The 14741-nt window shown below is 40.0% G+C and overlaps 1 protein-coding gene across 3 annotated transcripts in view; it reads right to left on the bottom strand.

The window, feature by feature from the left end:
• Positions 1-14741, bottom strand: part of PIGK (phosphatidylinositol glycan anchor biosynthesis class K) — a 248631-nt gene that overhangs the window by 220800 nt on the left and 13090 nt on the right. For all 3 annotated transcript variants that reach the window (XM_033916805.1, XM_033916807.1, XM_033916806.1), the window contains exons 4-6: positions 12253-12388; positions 4827-4938; positions 2169-2265 (exon numbers count right to left, since the gene is read on the bottom strand). In XM_033916805.1, coding sequence (XP_033772696.1) covers positions 2169-2265; positions 4827-4938; positions 12253-12388 — 345 coding nt within the window. The remainder of the gene's footprint in view (positions 1-2168; positions 2266-4826; positions 4939-12252; positions 12389-14741) is intronic.

Raw genomic sequence — 14741 nt, 5'->3', positions numbered from 1 at the left:
TTTCTATAAAACAATTAATGGCTGAATATCAACACTATGGGGCTCATAACTGAAACCAAAATAGTCTAAAAATCTGCCCAAGTCAGCACTTGGACGATCTAAAAGACAGGTTGTCCAAGTGCCGATAATCGAAACAGCTTTTTAGACGTATCCAGGGACTTTTTAGGCATCTTAATCCCATTGTGCGCCCAGAGCTGAAAGGAGTATTTTTGGAGGAGTGGTTAGGGCGGGCTGTGGGCTGACCTAGACTTAGTCGTCCTGCAGGGATAATCAAAGGTTTGACGAGATTGCCTAGACGGAACTTATATGTTGTGACTTAGGCAATGTAAAGACACATATAAGTGCCCAAAAGGTATCCAAATTGACCAGATAACTACTGCAGGGACAAGGTAAAGATCCCCTTCTGCGTTCACTGACCTCGTCGCACCCCCATAAGCCACTGTAACCACTACTCTACTCTACCCTAACCCTACTCTTCTGCCATATAGGTGCCACCTGTAGCCATAAAGGCTATTGGGATTATAGACAGGTGGGTATAGTGGGTTTTGGGGGGCTCACCATGACCTATAAGGAAGTTCACAGCAATGCTCCGCAAGGTGCCCCACTGTCTGTTGCCATCACAATGCTGGCCCCTCCCACTTCCCAAAAATCTTGCTCTGGATGTTTCAGACTTGGAAGAATTTTTGGTTGAGAATGTGGTATAAAGAAAGACGTAGTGGCGGTCTGGATGATCAAATACCTAGACGTATAGCTAGATGATTTTCAGAAAAAAATTATTTTGGACGTACTTTTTGAGAATGGACATTTTGCCGCTGCCGACTTTGGGCAACTAGCGCCCTACGTCCAAATCAGACTTAGACTTTTCTTTTGATCATGCCCCTCCACCTGTATACGTTTTCAGCCTATCCCCAGCCCACCCTAACTTAAAAGTTATAACTTTCACTCTATAGTGATTTATACAATCAAATAGAATGGACCCTGGGCTTGACAAACTTTTTGTCTAGCTTAGTATGGCATTTCTTATGTTCTTAAATCCCATATAGAAGAAAGGGAAAGAAGGGAACTTCCCCACAAAAACACAAACGAAAAAACAGTGGTGATATCCAAGGGGAGGAAATGACGAACAATTCAGGAGACCACCTTGGTTCAAATATTTATTGTTATTACTCAATAAAAATTTATGATAACCCATAGTTTCCGACTATGTCAGGAGTCCACACACTGTAAAATATCAAATTCTATATGCTTAATGGTTCATAGGATACTCTCAAACACTGGCAAAGCAGATCTGCTGTTTCGAAGCTCCTCTTGGTTGTCACATTGGTCTTTGTTCCTTAAATCCTATATAACATTACTTTTTAAAAGTACTATTACTGTCAAAGAGCTTACAGCCTTATAATGAAAACATATTTCGGTTTTAACCAACTTTAATTGGTTATGTTGGAACTGATGTGTAAAATATACTGTAGATCACCTTGCAATCTACTGTTGAAGAATAGACCACATTCACTTAGGGACTCCTTTTACGAAGGTGCGCTAGCGTTTTTAGCGCACACACCGGATTAGCGCATGCTAGCCGAAAAACTACCGCCTTCTCAAGAGGAGGCGGTAGCGGCTAGCGCTCGCTATTCCTTGCATTAAGGCCCTAACGCGCCTTCCTAAAAGGAGCCCTTAATCTTTCTCACTGCCACATTCATAGTCACCATCTTGTTTTCATACTTAGTTGGTTTTGGTTTTTATTCATGTTCATCGATCACACACTATTCTTTCTGTCCACACCATTGGCACACTACATCATCTCTCTCACCGTTTATTGTCAATACTACAACACTCAACCACATCTTACATTTTAATTTTTACATTTCCCAATAGGACCCCAAAAGAAGGAGTGCGTTTCAAAACATGGACCATGTCGGGTCCCGCCTTCTTATAAATGAGAACCACCTTTTGGACAAAATGTTTATTGATATCGATAAAGTTCCTTTGATTTGTACATCATTTCTGCAATCTCTTTTGTTTCTGCAACTAAATAGCTGTCCAATAAATATTTACAGTTTGCAAAAACAACTTTAAGATATCCTAAAACTGCAAATGATCAGAAATTATTGAACTTTTTAAAAAAGCATGAACACAAAAATAGTGTTATATAAATATATTTTTTTAGTTACCTCCTCTTCTGCCACATCTGTTCAAAAGCATCAGCAAGTTCAACATTGGTGATTTCTTCAGAATCTTGAAATTTCAGGAACCCATTTCCCCCATGACCTTAAAGAGAAAGTGCAAAACACAGCATATCTAAATACACTGAGAAAAGTTACAATTAACAGATCTATTTTATTTATTTATGATATTTTTAACCTGCTTAAACCTAAGCGGTTTACAAAAACACATACATAATTGTCAGACAACTCACAGCATATACAAAAAACAACAGCTTATAAATTCATTACAGCATTATTCATTAATTAAAGCTTCCATAAACACTGTAGTTTTCAAAACCTTTTAAAATTTTAAAATATCAGAAAGTGATCTCAATGGTCCTATCATTTTGTTCCACAGCACTACTCCTGCCACTGATATCACAGCTGTTCTTATATTTTCATAGTGCATGTGTACAAACCCATCCAGGGACAAACGCATTGTTCCTTCAGACTTTAATGACCTATGGGGTTGGTAAAGCAAAAACACTTGTGTCAAGTACCGGGCAATCTTACAATGAATAACCTTAAAAATCAACACAAGCACTTTGTAGATAATAAGAGATTTAACAACCAGTGAAGTTTCTTCAACAAAGATGTTCCATGCTCAAAATTAAAGCCAATGTTTACTGTATACATTAAAGGAGGAGTTACTAGACAGTGTCAGCAGCTGATCCAGAACGCATGAGAGGGAAGGCTTCTGGGTTAGTCGCCGAGAGCGTCTAGGAACCACTGCCCGTAGACTTTTGAAAGAGACCCAAGAGAGAGAGAAAGAATTGTTGAAGGTAGGAGGGAGGGAGACATGCTGCATGGGTGGGGCGGAGAAGAGAGAAGAACTGTTGGGACATAGGAGAGACAGGATGAGAAGAGAAATGCTGAGGGTGAGGGAAAAGAAATGGAGAATTGTTGGGCATGGGTGTAGAGCAGGAGGAAAAGAGATATGGTGCATATGGGGAAAGGAATAGAGGGAAAATTATTGGGCATGGGGAGAGAGGAAAGAGAGAAAAGAACTGTTGTACAGTGGGGATGGAGAGAGAATTATTGGACATGGTGGTAGAGAGGAAGGAGGTAGATATGCATAAGGAGAGACAGATGAAAGAGGGAGAAATGTTGGATGGTTGTGGAGAGAGAAGGGTGGGACAGAACCTGCATGAAGCTGGAAAGGGAAGCAAGAGGGAGAAATGTTGGACATGGTGGTGAAAGGAAGGGAAGAGAGGGAGAGGTGTGGGGCTGGAGAGGGGCAATAGTAGGAGAAATGTTGGGAATGGGGCTGGTGGGGATGGGCGAGAGATGCTGCAAAAGGAGGGAGGATGAGAGACGGAGAAATGTTGGACACAGCAGTAGAATGGGTGGGAGAGATGCACCCAAGATCCAATCTTTCTCTCTCTCCACTCCCTGAGCCAGCTCGGAGGGACAGACTTGTGGTGTCAGTAGCATCAGCTGAGCCATAGTTTCAGCCGGAAACAAAATCACAGGTTTTGATCAGCCTCTAATAACTTGGTTTACCATTCATGAAAGGCTCTTTTCTGCTAACCTTCAAGTTTCAATCTGATAAACTTTGGAATGGTATTTTTTAAAAAAATTAGACAGGTTTCTTCATACGTATTTAGATTTCTGATGTATGCTTAAAACCTTTTATTCTGAAAAATATTAAGGAGGAAATTTTAAAACCAGCGCCTAAACTTAGGCATAAAAACAGCAAGGCTGAGGCGCCCACAAGCACCTAAATAAAAAGCACCAGAACCAAAGCACCTACGATAGGTGCTTTAGGCCTCTTAACGCCAGAAGTAGGCATGACCTATGGCAGAAGTGGCATTAGGCGCCCTAAAGCACCTTTGTAGGTATGATTCATGCAAAGATGGATGCCAGAAATATAGGCCCGGAAAACCCGGGCCTACATTTCCGGCACCTCTTTCCCATAGGCGTTGATTCTGAAGCCGGCGACAATGCATGATTGACACACGATCAGCGGCCACTATTAAGGCAACCACCAATATTGGCGCCAGTTACAGAATCCGGCCCTAAGTGTTTAACCTTGGCGCCCAGCCCATTTTATACTTATGGGCTACATGGTACTTAGCTCACACTATGTCCGTTAGCACATACTAAGCGTATGTAAAAGGGCCCCTTTGTTTCCTTAATTCTGTCTGTAATATCTTGATTAATGTTCATGTTCCATTATATTATATGTAATTAAAGCCTCTTCAAATGTATTTTTAGAGAGGGGGTGACTAATAAATATATTGAATAAAATAGAAACCACCATGCAAAGGCAGCCGACAGGATACTGTAAAAAAAAAAAAAAAAAAGGGGTGGGGGATTAAAGCAGATAGACTTTTCTCATTTCCTCAGCTAGTGAAGTGGCTCTTCCAGCTCAGTGTTCCTCTCTCTACAGTGTGGAACTAGAACAAGGTAGGTTCAGATCTCAAGATACTAGTTTGGAGAGTTACAGCAAGTGTTTGATAAAGAAAAGAAAAGCCCCCAGAGGAAAACAATAAAGTAAAACCAAAAATATAAAGGGGAATCACTCTGATTCCAGCACAAGGGTAACATTTATTATACATCCACTAAAAAAAGACTCAGTTCTGCAGGTGTTTATCACAGAAACGGATCTAATTACAGAATTACCTGTCATATAAATAAGAATATTGCTCCTATCATCAGAAAGCAGACGCTTGGATCGAGGTGTGCTTGGTGGGAGTCGTCCAGTTAATACTCGCAAAAAATTTTCCACAGTAACCTAGAAGCACAGAATGAGATCAGAATCCATAAAACTCTCTCCAGAAGAACACTAGATCCTACCTTAAATTGCTGAAACTTCAGAGAAAGCTGATACAGTAAATGCATGCATCAGTAACTGTTCAGTTCTGGTGGCGTGAATACAAATAGTTTGAGTCTTAACTTTGATGACTTTTTTGAACTATTGGCAGTTTTTGCTTGGGACTGAGAAGTACTGAAATTAATAGAGCCCATTCTTCCATTCTGTGCCTATAGCAGAATGGAAAATGGCTGGAAAACAGAGATCCTCTAGGTCAGCATACATAGCACTTGACTGCATTAAGTTTGGATCTTGATTCAGTTATAACTTCAACACACACACCCCTACTTTCCAAAAAAAAAAAAAAAATCTCTCTTTACTTAGAGCTCACGGGTGGATTCTGTGGCAAGAATTAGAAAATTCTACAGCCAATATTTAGGAAATTTGGTGATATATTTACATAAATGTACATATTAATGTACATTTGTGTTACTTTATAAAAATAAAATCACCAATTAGACCTCTTCAACTTCCTCACCACCCTTGAGTATTCCCACCAACTTTTACAATTCTCACACCACCTCAAAACCTGCTGCATTCTTCCAATTCATCAGCTCCTCTATTAACAATTCTCAGCCATATATCTCACAATGAAATCTTCCCAGACATAAACTGGACCAGTATCCAAAGGAGGAGAATAGCAATGGCTCCAGTTGAATCCTCCTCCTCATCTTCTGTGACTCTATGCCCGACTCGTAAATTGAATTGGGTGGGACTTCACCCCAGGCAATAGGGAAGAAAGGTATGACCAGAAGCACTGATCAATGTGGAGAACAATGATTGAGAAATTTATGGCCCTTGCTGTGACACCTGTGAGGCCACTGGCCCAGGTTACAACATTTCATATTTTCATGCATATTAAAATTGAGGAATTTAATACATATAAACATACATAAAAATGTTACATGCTGACAATTACAAAGGGCTCCATATAAATGTCAGTGTTGACTTGCATTTATAAATCAGGAAATATTATTTATTTTATTTATCATTATTTTAGGTATTTATATACCACCTATCAAAGTTATCTAAGTGGTTTACAATCAGGTACTCAAGCATTTTCTCTATCTATCCCAGTGGGCTCACAATCTATCTAACGTACCTGGGCAATGGGGGATTGAGGGCACAAGGAGCAGCATGAGATTTGAACCCACAATCTCAGGGTGCTGAGACTGTTGCTCCAACCACTACGCCACTCCTTCATGCAGTGTTTAATTTATTATAGGTTATATCTCCAAAGACCCAATCTGGAGATAATTTTCACCCAGCTGTGTTGACAGATTTTCTGTCCATCTCAAGATTTTTCATTCCCACTGCTTCGCAATCATGTTTTAATATATAGTCAAATTGATTTTAGCAGCTGTCAATTTGTAAATGGCATAGCACTTACACAGCACTTCTCCTACACCTATCATCTTATCTCATTTTCCATTGTTCCTCTTGATTCACATGTTTGCATTGATTTGAACATCTGTCACACTGTGTACTTTTACTCATTCTGTTGATATTTATGGCTTTAGAAACCTTACAATATCACTAAGTGTTAGCTCAGAGGGACATTAGTAGATAAGTGGAATAAATTATCTTTGTGACCTGATACCTTTGGGAATGGAAATAAAATGTGGCATTAGTCTTCCAAATCCAGTGGCTATCACAAAAGCTCCACAGTCTACATTTTCAATTTTACACTAGAATCTTTTAAAGAATAACTTTACTGCAAGAAAACTGGAGCACAAGACTCTATATCTTCTATGACAAGCTACACTTTGCTGTGAAGAGAGAGAGAGGAGTTATAGCCTGTATTTTTTCAAAGATATCTAAGCAATATAGTTAAGCATTAATAGCTGCATGATAGCTGCAAAGCCTCCGTGTTAACTGATGGTGGGTTGGGCTTGCTGTGCACTTAATGCAAAGATGAAGTCACTACCACACATTAATTGCACATCAGTTCAATGTTCAATCTATTTGATATACAATTTATAATAAAAGTCTAGATAGGTACACTCAAAAGGTAACATTAACTGCTCTGCACACTATAAAGTGTAGCCCTCACTTATTTCTCATACCACAATCACATTAGCATGTTGTAATATAACGCACACCATAATTTCTGTGTTAAACAAATACAGTCGAGTCTTGGTTAACTGGGTCTCAGTTAACTGGGAGTCTCACACAACTGACCAAAAAAAAAAATGTCCCCCAAAGCACCAGTTGCAGCATCTTGAGCCGCAAATCCTCCCTCCCTCAAGCCCATAAGCAGTTACGAACCCCCCTCCCTCCTGCCCCGAAACACCAGCACAGCAGCGGTCCTGAACTGCAAAGCCCTCCTCCCTTCCTCTAGCCCCAAAGTGGCAGAATCAGACAGTATCAGACCCTCTCACGCCCTTCTCTTCCTTACCCGAAGCGCAGCAGTCAGCAAGAGGCAGCTGCAAAACAGGCTGCTTTTCCAAGGCCCTGCTAGGGCTGGCTGCGAGCAGCCTGTTTTGCAGCTGCCTCCTGTTGACCGTTGCGCTTCATGTAAGGAAGAGAGGGGGTTCATGGCTCAGGACCACCACCTGCTTCTGCCACTTTGGAGCTTGAGGGAGGGAGGGAGGGAGGGGGAAGGGGAATTGAGACAAGGTTTCTAACACACTCTTAATTAACAATAAAAACAGTTATCCAGTATCCACCAATCCCCATGGATGCCAGATAACTGAGATTTATTTTTATTTTTTTATTTATTTATTTAAAAGATTTTAAATTTTTAATACAAGCATTGTATTTGCAAATTGCTACAGATCCAGAAATTATATTCAATAAAACATATAAAGGAAACATTAACTATCTCTTATTTAGTCCACCAAAATGAGGATCAAGAAAAGAAATAAACTTCCATCAGAAATAACAAAAATTAGCTTAAGGTTATGGCATTAGATTCCCGAATTACAGCCAGATCATACATCACTAGATATGGTTACCAACCTTTCTTTTGATTCAATAAATTCTAAAAGTTGTTTAGGCTCAAAGAAAAAAAAATTCTTATCTTGGTAAGATACATAACACTTTGAAGAAAATTTAACAAGAAATGAAGCCCCCAAAGCAAGAGTTCTTGGCCTCAAGGTCAAGAACTCTTTCCTACATCTCTGGGTTTTCTGAGACAAATCTGGAAACACTCAAACATTAGAGCCTAAAAACGTATCATTTATATGACGAAAATACATAAGAACATAAGAAGTTGCCTCCGCTGGGTCAGACCAGAGGTCCATCGCACCCAGCAGTCCACACCCGCGGCAGCCCATCAGGTCCATGACCTGTCTGGTTTTCTAGATTTAGCCCTATACACCCCTTATTGTTCTAACCATACTTTTTCTGTACCCTATCTACCTCTATCTGTACCCCTCAATCCCCCTATCCTTCAGGAATTTATCCAATCCCTCTTTGAATCCCCATAGTGTACTCTGCCCGATCACATCCTCCGGGAGCGCGTTCCACGTGTCCACCACCCTCTGAGTGAAGAAGAACCTCCTGGCATTGGTTCTAAACCTGTCCCCTTCCAGTTTCTCCGAGTGCCCTCTTGTACTTGTGGTTCTTCAGTAGTCTAAAGAATCTATCTTTGTCTACCTTCTCTATGCCTTTCATGATCTTGAAAGTTTCTATCATGTCTCCTCTAAGTCTCCGCTTCTCAAGGGAAGGATAAATTCCCTATCACTCTCCAAGGCTAGAGTTAACAGCATGGTAGTTCTTTAGGTGACAACCTCAAGGGAGTTTTCCAGAAATGAAGACAAATTCATGTCCACTACTTTATCTACCGGAATTTCTGTAGGAATGGATTCTTTATATTCAAATAATAAGCTTTAACAATTGGAGGTAAATTTTCTGATGGAATGGTTAAAGTTTCACGGAAATATTTTCTAGCCATCTCAACTGATGATATAATAGGGCACTTTGGAAAATTCAAAAGTCTTAAGTTATTTTTCCTCAGTTGATTTTCAAAATTCTCCATCTTACAAGAAACATAACTTCTCTCTTTAACCAATTCCATTTGCACCGTCTTTACTTCACTCAAATTATTCCCTTGTTCCTCCAACTTTTCACTCAAATTAGTTAGAAGTACCCCCTGTCATTCCACCTTGGAGAAGACAGTTCCATAGTCTGTTTTAATAGTAGAGAGACTCAATTTAAGGTTGGAGTCCATGACTGATATGACCTGCCACAACGCCCCCATATCTATTTTCTCTAGTTTCTTCATCTCCCCAAAGCTGATAACATTCCCTCCCGAAGCACCTCTCACCTCCTCCTTTCTACTGCAGGGAGACTTCTGATGATTCCCATCTTCACCTTTTTCCGAAGAGTTCAGTAGAGGTGTCCCTCCTGTACTGGGGTCGAGCTCTCCCTCTCGGGGCTGCCGGACTCCAGACATTCCCTGCACTGGAGTACTTCCAGGTTGGGGAGGAACCAGCCTAAGCTCAGGGCTTAACGACGCCCGGCTCACTGTGCTTAGGTTGCCCGAGGATTCTGGGTTTCCTCCTGAAGTAGTTCGGGTCACTTCACCCGAATGAGCAAAGACGCTCGTAAGCGTCCTCTGGACCAGCCGTTGTTATGCCTCAGCATATTACTGACATGTTCAGCATATTACTGACATGTATCCTCAAGTCTGCTTATCTGAAAGTCTGCTTCTCTGACTTCCTTTTGCCTGCGTGTCTCTCAATGGGAAACCGGGCTCTGTAACACCTTCTGGATAACATCAAAGTCTGCTTCTCTGACTTCCTTTTGCCTGCGTGTCGCCCGATAGCATCAAAGGGACAGTGAACCTAGGTGTTGTCAAAACAGAGAACAAAAGAGCAAGACCAGCTGTTTATGCTTTTGAACTCAACAGCTTATAAGGACGGGATTCTGCTCCTAGAATCAGAATCCATTTTCGTTGCAACTAAGGGACTGCCCGTGTCGACCCTCCTATCAATTGCAAGGATTCCCGATTGTGAAGGATGGTGTTGCCCAGAAACACGGTGATGTTATTCTATTTTTATAATCATCTATATATGTAATAAAGTGTTATTGTTTATGCTTTATATTGTCTGTGTGCTTTTCTGAGTATCACTGATCATCCCATTTGACAGAAATAAGTGGCGGAACAGCCGTTGAGGGGAGACCACTGCTGGAGGGACAAGGCGGGGAATAACCTTTCTCTTCCCCATATTGCTGCCGGGAAAGAGAATAACAACGCAGCTCCAGGTGAGACGAGCAGCACAGCTCGTTCAGACATCTGCTCCCGACGCCATCTTGATACTCAACTTTACAGATAACTGAGATTTTACTGTAACAAAGTTTAAGATTCTTTTATAAAGTTGCAGTAAAAAATGGCCTTAGTACTCCCTTATAGAGGTCTTTCCTGCATAGTAAGGGCATTTTTTTTTTTATCACAGCTGCAAAAATAGCTTCTCTTCCCTCCCCCCCCCCCCCATTTTTTGTAACCATTTTTATTGAAGTCAAACAGAGGAACAAAGGGCATACAAAAAATACCAAATGTGAACACAAGCGACTGGTAACGATGCAAAACAATACAAGCAGACGCACCAACAGAGATCACAGTAATGGTATAAAGGATACATGGTTTGCATTTGAAAAACAGAAGAACAACAAAAATGCCATGCAATAATAATGTCTAACAAAAATTGGTCCACAATCAACATTTATTCAAAACTGGAAAAAAGATAGAAAAGGACAGATTACTAATAATGGAATGTAACTGTACTTCCCAACCCTTGGGAAAAATAGTGCTATCAAATCCTTATATCGGGCACTTTTCACATGGCTCATACTGATGTCCATTAAATAAATATAAAGTAAGAAATATACAACATAAAAGGATTAATATATATATACCATAAAAAACTACAGTTAAAAAACAGAAACACATACAAATTCACAACTATTTGATAGCACTATTTTTCCCAAGGGTTGGGAAGTACAGTTACATTCCATTATTAGTAATCTGTCATTTTCTATCTTTTTTCCAGTTTTGAATAAATGTTGATTGTGGACCAATTTTTGTTAGACATCAAGTACGGACAGTATTGGTCACAGAGTCCTTAAGGGTTTCTAGAAGTTATGCAATAATAATGCCATTAGTGCATCGCCATTTTTTAAATTACCATGTAAACACTTATTGCCACCCATTTTGTAGGCAACAAGGGCTCAAGCAATATCTGTGTGCTAGCTGCCCCGACACACTCCCTCAAAAAAAGTTTAGCACAAATTTCAGGATTACTGCGTGATGCAGTAGAAAGTCTTGCAGTACTCCATTTTGTGCTGTTAGGAGCATATTAGCACTTAACGCAGCTTAGTAAACCTTAGTAAATAAGACTTAAGTTTGTAAATCTAACTAGTGAAATTCTGATCAACTAGACTTAGGCATTTAGTTACAAAGCTAGCTCACTAGGTTCACCTAAAAATAATTGGCTAAATTAGTCAGTTACTTTGTCCATTCAGAGGCTGTTTGAAAATCGACCTCTCTATTAAGGAGGGTAGTTATGAAGGTGTAGTAAAAATCGGACTTACACCTCATTAACCTGTGGGTTAATGATTCTCATAGTACATGAATACTGGCAGCTTATGATCCACAGCGCAAGCACCTTTGTTCATACTGCCCAAGTACATCAGGACACATCTCAAAATGGCCAAGCATTAGTTTTACCCCTTTTCCCAATGCCTTCCTTCCTTGTCCCCCCCTCCCCAAACAACTTCCCCCATTATATTTCCTCCAAAAAAGGGACTCCCTCATCTCCAAAGCCCCTTGGACCTACCTATAGAAATCCCCAGGGTTTAATGGGTATGGGGAAGAAGCGTTTCCTAGTTGCACCTGCCCCTAAAAGTGTTGGGTTCAAATTCAAAATAGTGACAATGACCCCTAGCTGTAGTCTTACAGTAATACTGCTAGAACTCAAGCTGCCATGTGATATGGGCAATGTAAATTTTCATCTATACATTGTTTTCTTACTCTTTGTGACTCTGTACAGCGCTGTGTGCGTCTGGTAGCTCTTTAGAAATAATTAATAGTAGTAGTAAGAGTAGTTTATCCTTATGCTGTGATCTGTTTGCTATGTCATCATCTTTTTGAATAAAAGTTAAAATATACTGAATGGGAAACAGCATAAATTTAAGATGTATCAAGATTTTCAAAATAAAAGAAAATATAAAATACATTTGGGTTTTGTTTTTTTTTTAAATTGAAAAACATGTGTGAAATAAAAACTGTACCTCATAGCCTCTATAATCCACTTCCACATCATCACCATACACATTTAGTTCCATGTTTTTGTGACTGAATACAGTTGCTGGTTTAGGATTCCTAGGGTTGCAAGCCATGTCATCTGCAAGCATCAGGATAATGTGACTGCAAAAAATGTTAAGATTAGGTGTTACCTTTCTATGCACACTGTGAAATAAAAATTGCAGTTTGGAAAGTATTCATGGAATACAGGAATCTTCTACTGCTTCTTTTATATCATTCCAATGTAATAAAGCAATTTGAAACATTCACAAATGGAAATTCTTCAAAAAATAAAAAATACCTTACAAATAAGACCAATTAAAACACATTTTAAAGGTGCGATATATTGGGGAAAGTATGAGCATTCTCTCTGCCACCCATGCTATCCCTTACCTCCCAAGCAAACATTTCAACATGGCTTTCAAAATGTACATACTTTGGAAGAATGAAGCAGGAATACGATAATCTAGCCATATCAATCACTACTAAAAGATGCTACATGCCTTTGAATTTTGTCTTCCCCATACAATTCTGTACCTTCAGATCATTCCTATATTTTGAAATACTCAAGATTTTTGGATTACACAGAGCAATTAAAAATATTTCAAAAATGAAAAGCAAAGATACATACCTGTAGCAGGTGTTCTCTGAGGGCAACAGGCATATATTCTCACATGTGGGCAACTTCATCCACAGAACTCAGTATGGACACTGCCAAGAGAACTGTCACTTTAAATCTTTAGGCAATGCCAATGCATGTGCCAGTGCCTTTCCGCCCAATGTTAGCTGGCGGGATCTCCAGTTCAGTAACAAAGCTAAGAAGCCAACTAGGAGAGGTGGGAGGGTTGTGAGAATATACCTGTCGTCCTCAGAGAACACCTACTACAGATAAATATATTTTTTTCTCTGAGGACAAGCAGACATAAGAACATAAGAATAGCATTACTGGGTCAAACCAATGGTCCATCAAGCCCAGTAGCCTGTTCTCACGGTGGCCAATCCAGGTCACTAGTACCTGGCCAAAACCCAAGGAGTAGAAATATTCCATGCTACCGATCCAGAGCAAGCAGAGGCTTCCCCCATGTCTTTTTCAATAACAGACTATGGACTTTTCCTCCTGGAACTTTACCAAACCTTTCTTAAAATCAGCTACACTATCCGCTCTTATCACAATCTCTGGCATGTGGGACTCCCTAAGCTGCCAGGATCACATCTTTGGAAGAAGTTTACTAATGAATATACAGCAGCCTGGCAAAACTCTACAGGATTAGTGGGAAAGTCAGCTTTAAGTAGAGAATAGATTGTGCAGAACTGATTGCCCAAACAGACCATCTCTTCTGTTCTAAACAGTAGTGAGAAGTAAACATTGGACTGAAGACCAAGTAGCCACTTTGAAGATTTCTTCAATAGACGCAGAGCAAAAATGAGCTATAACTTGTACATTGTGGACTGTTACATGGCCTTGCAGAGTTAGCCCAGTTTGAGTATATGAGAAGGAGATATAGTCTGCTAGCCTATTGGAGATAGGGTTTTGGTGTTTTTTTTGTTGTTTTTTTTTTTTGGAAACAGCGACTCCTAGCAAATTAGGATCAAAGGTGACAAAGAGCTAGGAGGACTCTCTATGAGGTTTAGGGCAGTCCAGGTGGTATGCCAGAGCACACTTACAGTGCAAATTGTGATGGGCTGCTTCTCCAGGATGGGAATATAGCTTTGGAAATAAATCAGGTAAAATGACAGATTGATTGAGATGGAATTCTGAGACTTTAGAGAGGAATTTTGGATTTGTTTGAACGACTACCCTGTCATGGCAGAACCTTGTACCGGGAGGATTCTATACAAAAGCTTAAAGTTCACTCACATGGCATGCATTTTCCTCTTAGCCCTCATATCTGGCTTTCCAAGTGAGTAGTCAAGAGAGCAAGATGAAAGCAGCTCGAAGGGAAATGTCATAACAGCAGAGAGAACCTTGTTAAGATCTCAAGCAACAGGAGGAGGCTTGGTAGGCGGTTTTGTGTGAAATAGGCCTTTCATGAAATGGGCTACCAAGGGATGTGCAAAAAGAAGTTTGTTGTCCAGGCAAGAATGAAATGCACCGGTAGTACTGAGATGAACTCTAACCGATTTGTTTTTTAGACCAGAATTACAGAGTTTCCAAGTTTTATTAAAATTTGTTATCAGATTTCTAAGCGGTTTTACAATAAATTTTTTTAAATGGGGGATATACAAACATTTGTCATTAAACAAGACAATATATATGTTTACATGGACATTATGGACGGACAATAATTACATGAGATAAGAAGGGAGAAATACAATTTTGAATAGGATAGGAAGACATAGAAGGGTAATACAAGTAGGAAGAGATGGTAGTCACAGATGGATGGAAGTGGACATGAGACAAGCTCCAGAGAATGTAATGCACACCAGGAAGAGAAGTGGGTCCACAGCACTGAGTGGAAGGTTTTCCAGATGCTTC

The sequence above is a fragment of the Geotrypetes seraphini genome, chromosome 12 (assembly GCF_902459505.1).
Source record: "Geotrypetes seraphini chromosome 12, aGeoSer1.1, whole genome shotgun sequence".
NCBI lineage: Eukaryota > Metazoa > Chordata > Amphibia > Gymnophiona > Dermophiidae > Geotrypetes > Geotrypetes seraphini.
The sequence above is the reverse complement of the archived record's forward strand: the minus strand, read 5'-3'. Positions and strand labels throughout refer to the sequence as shown.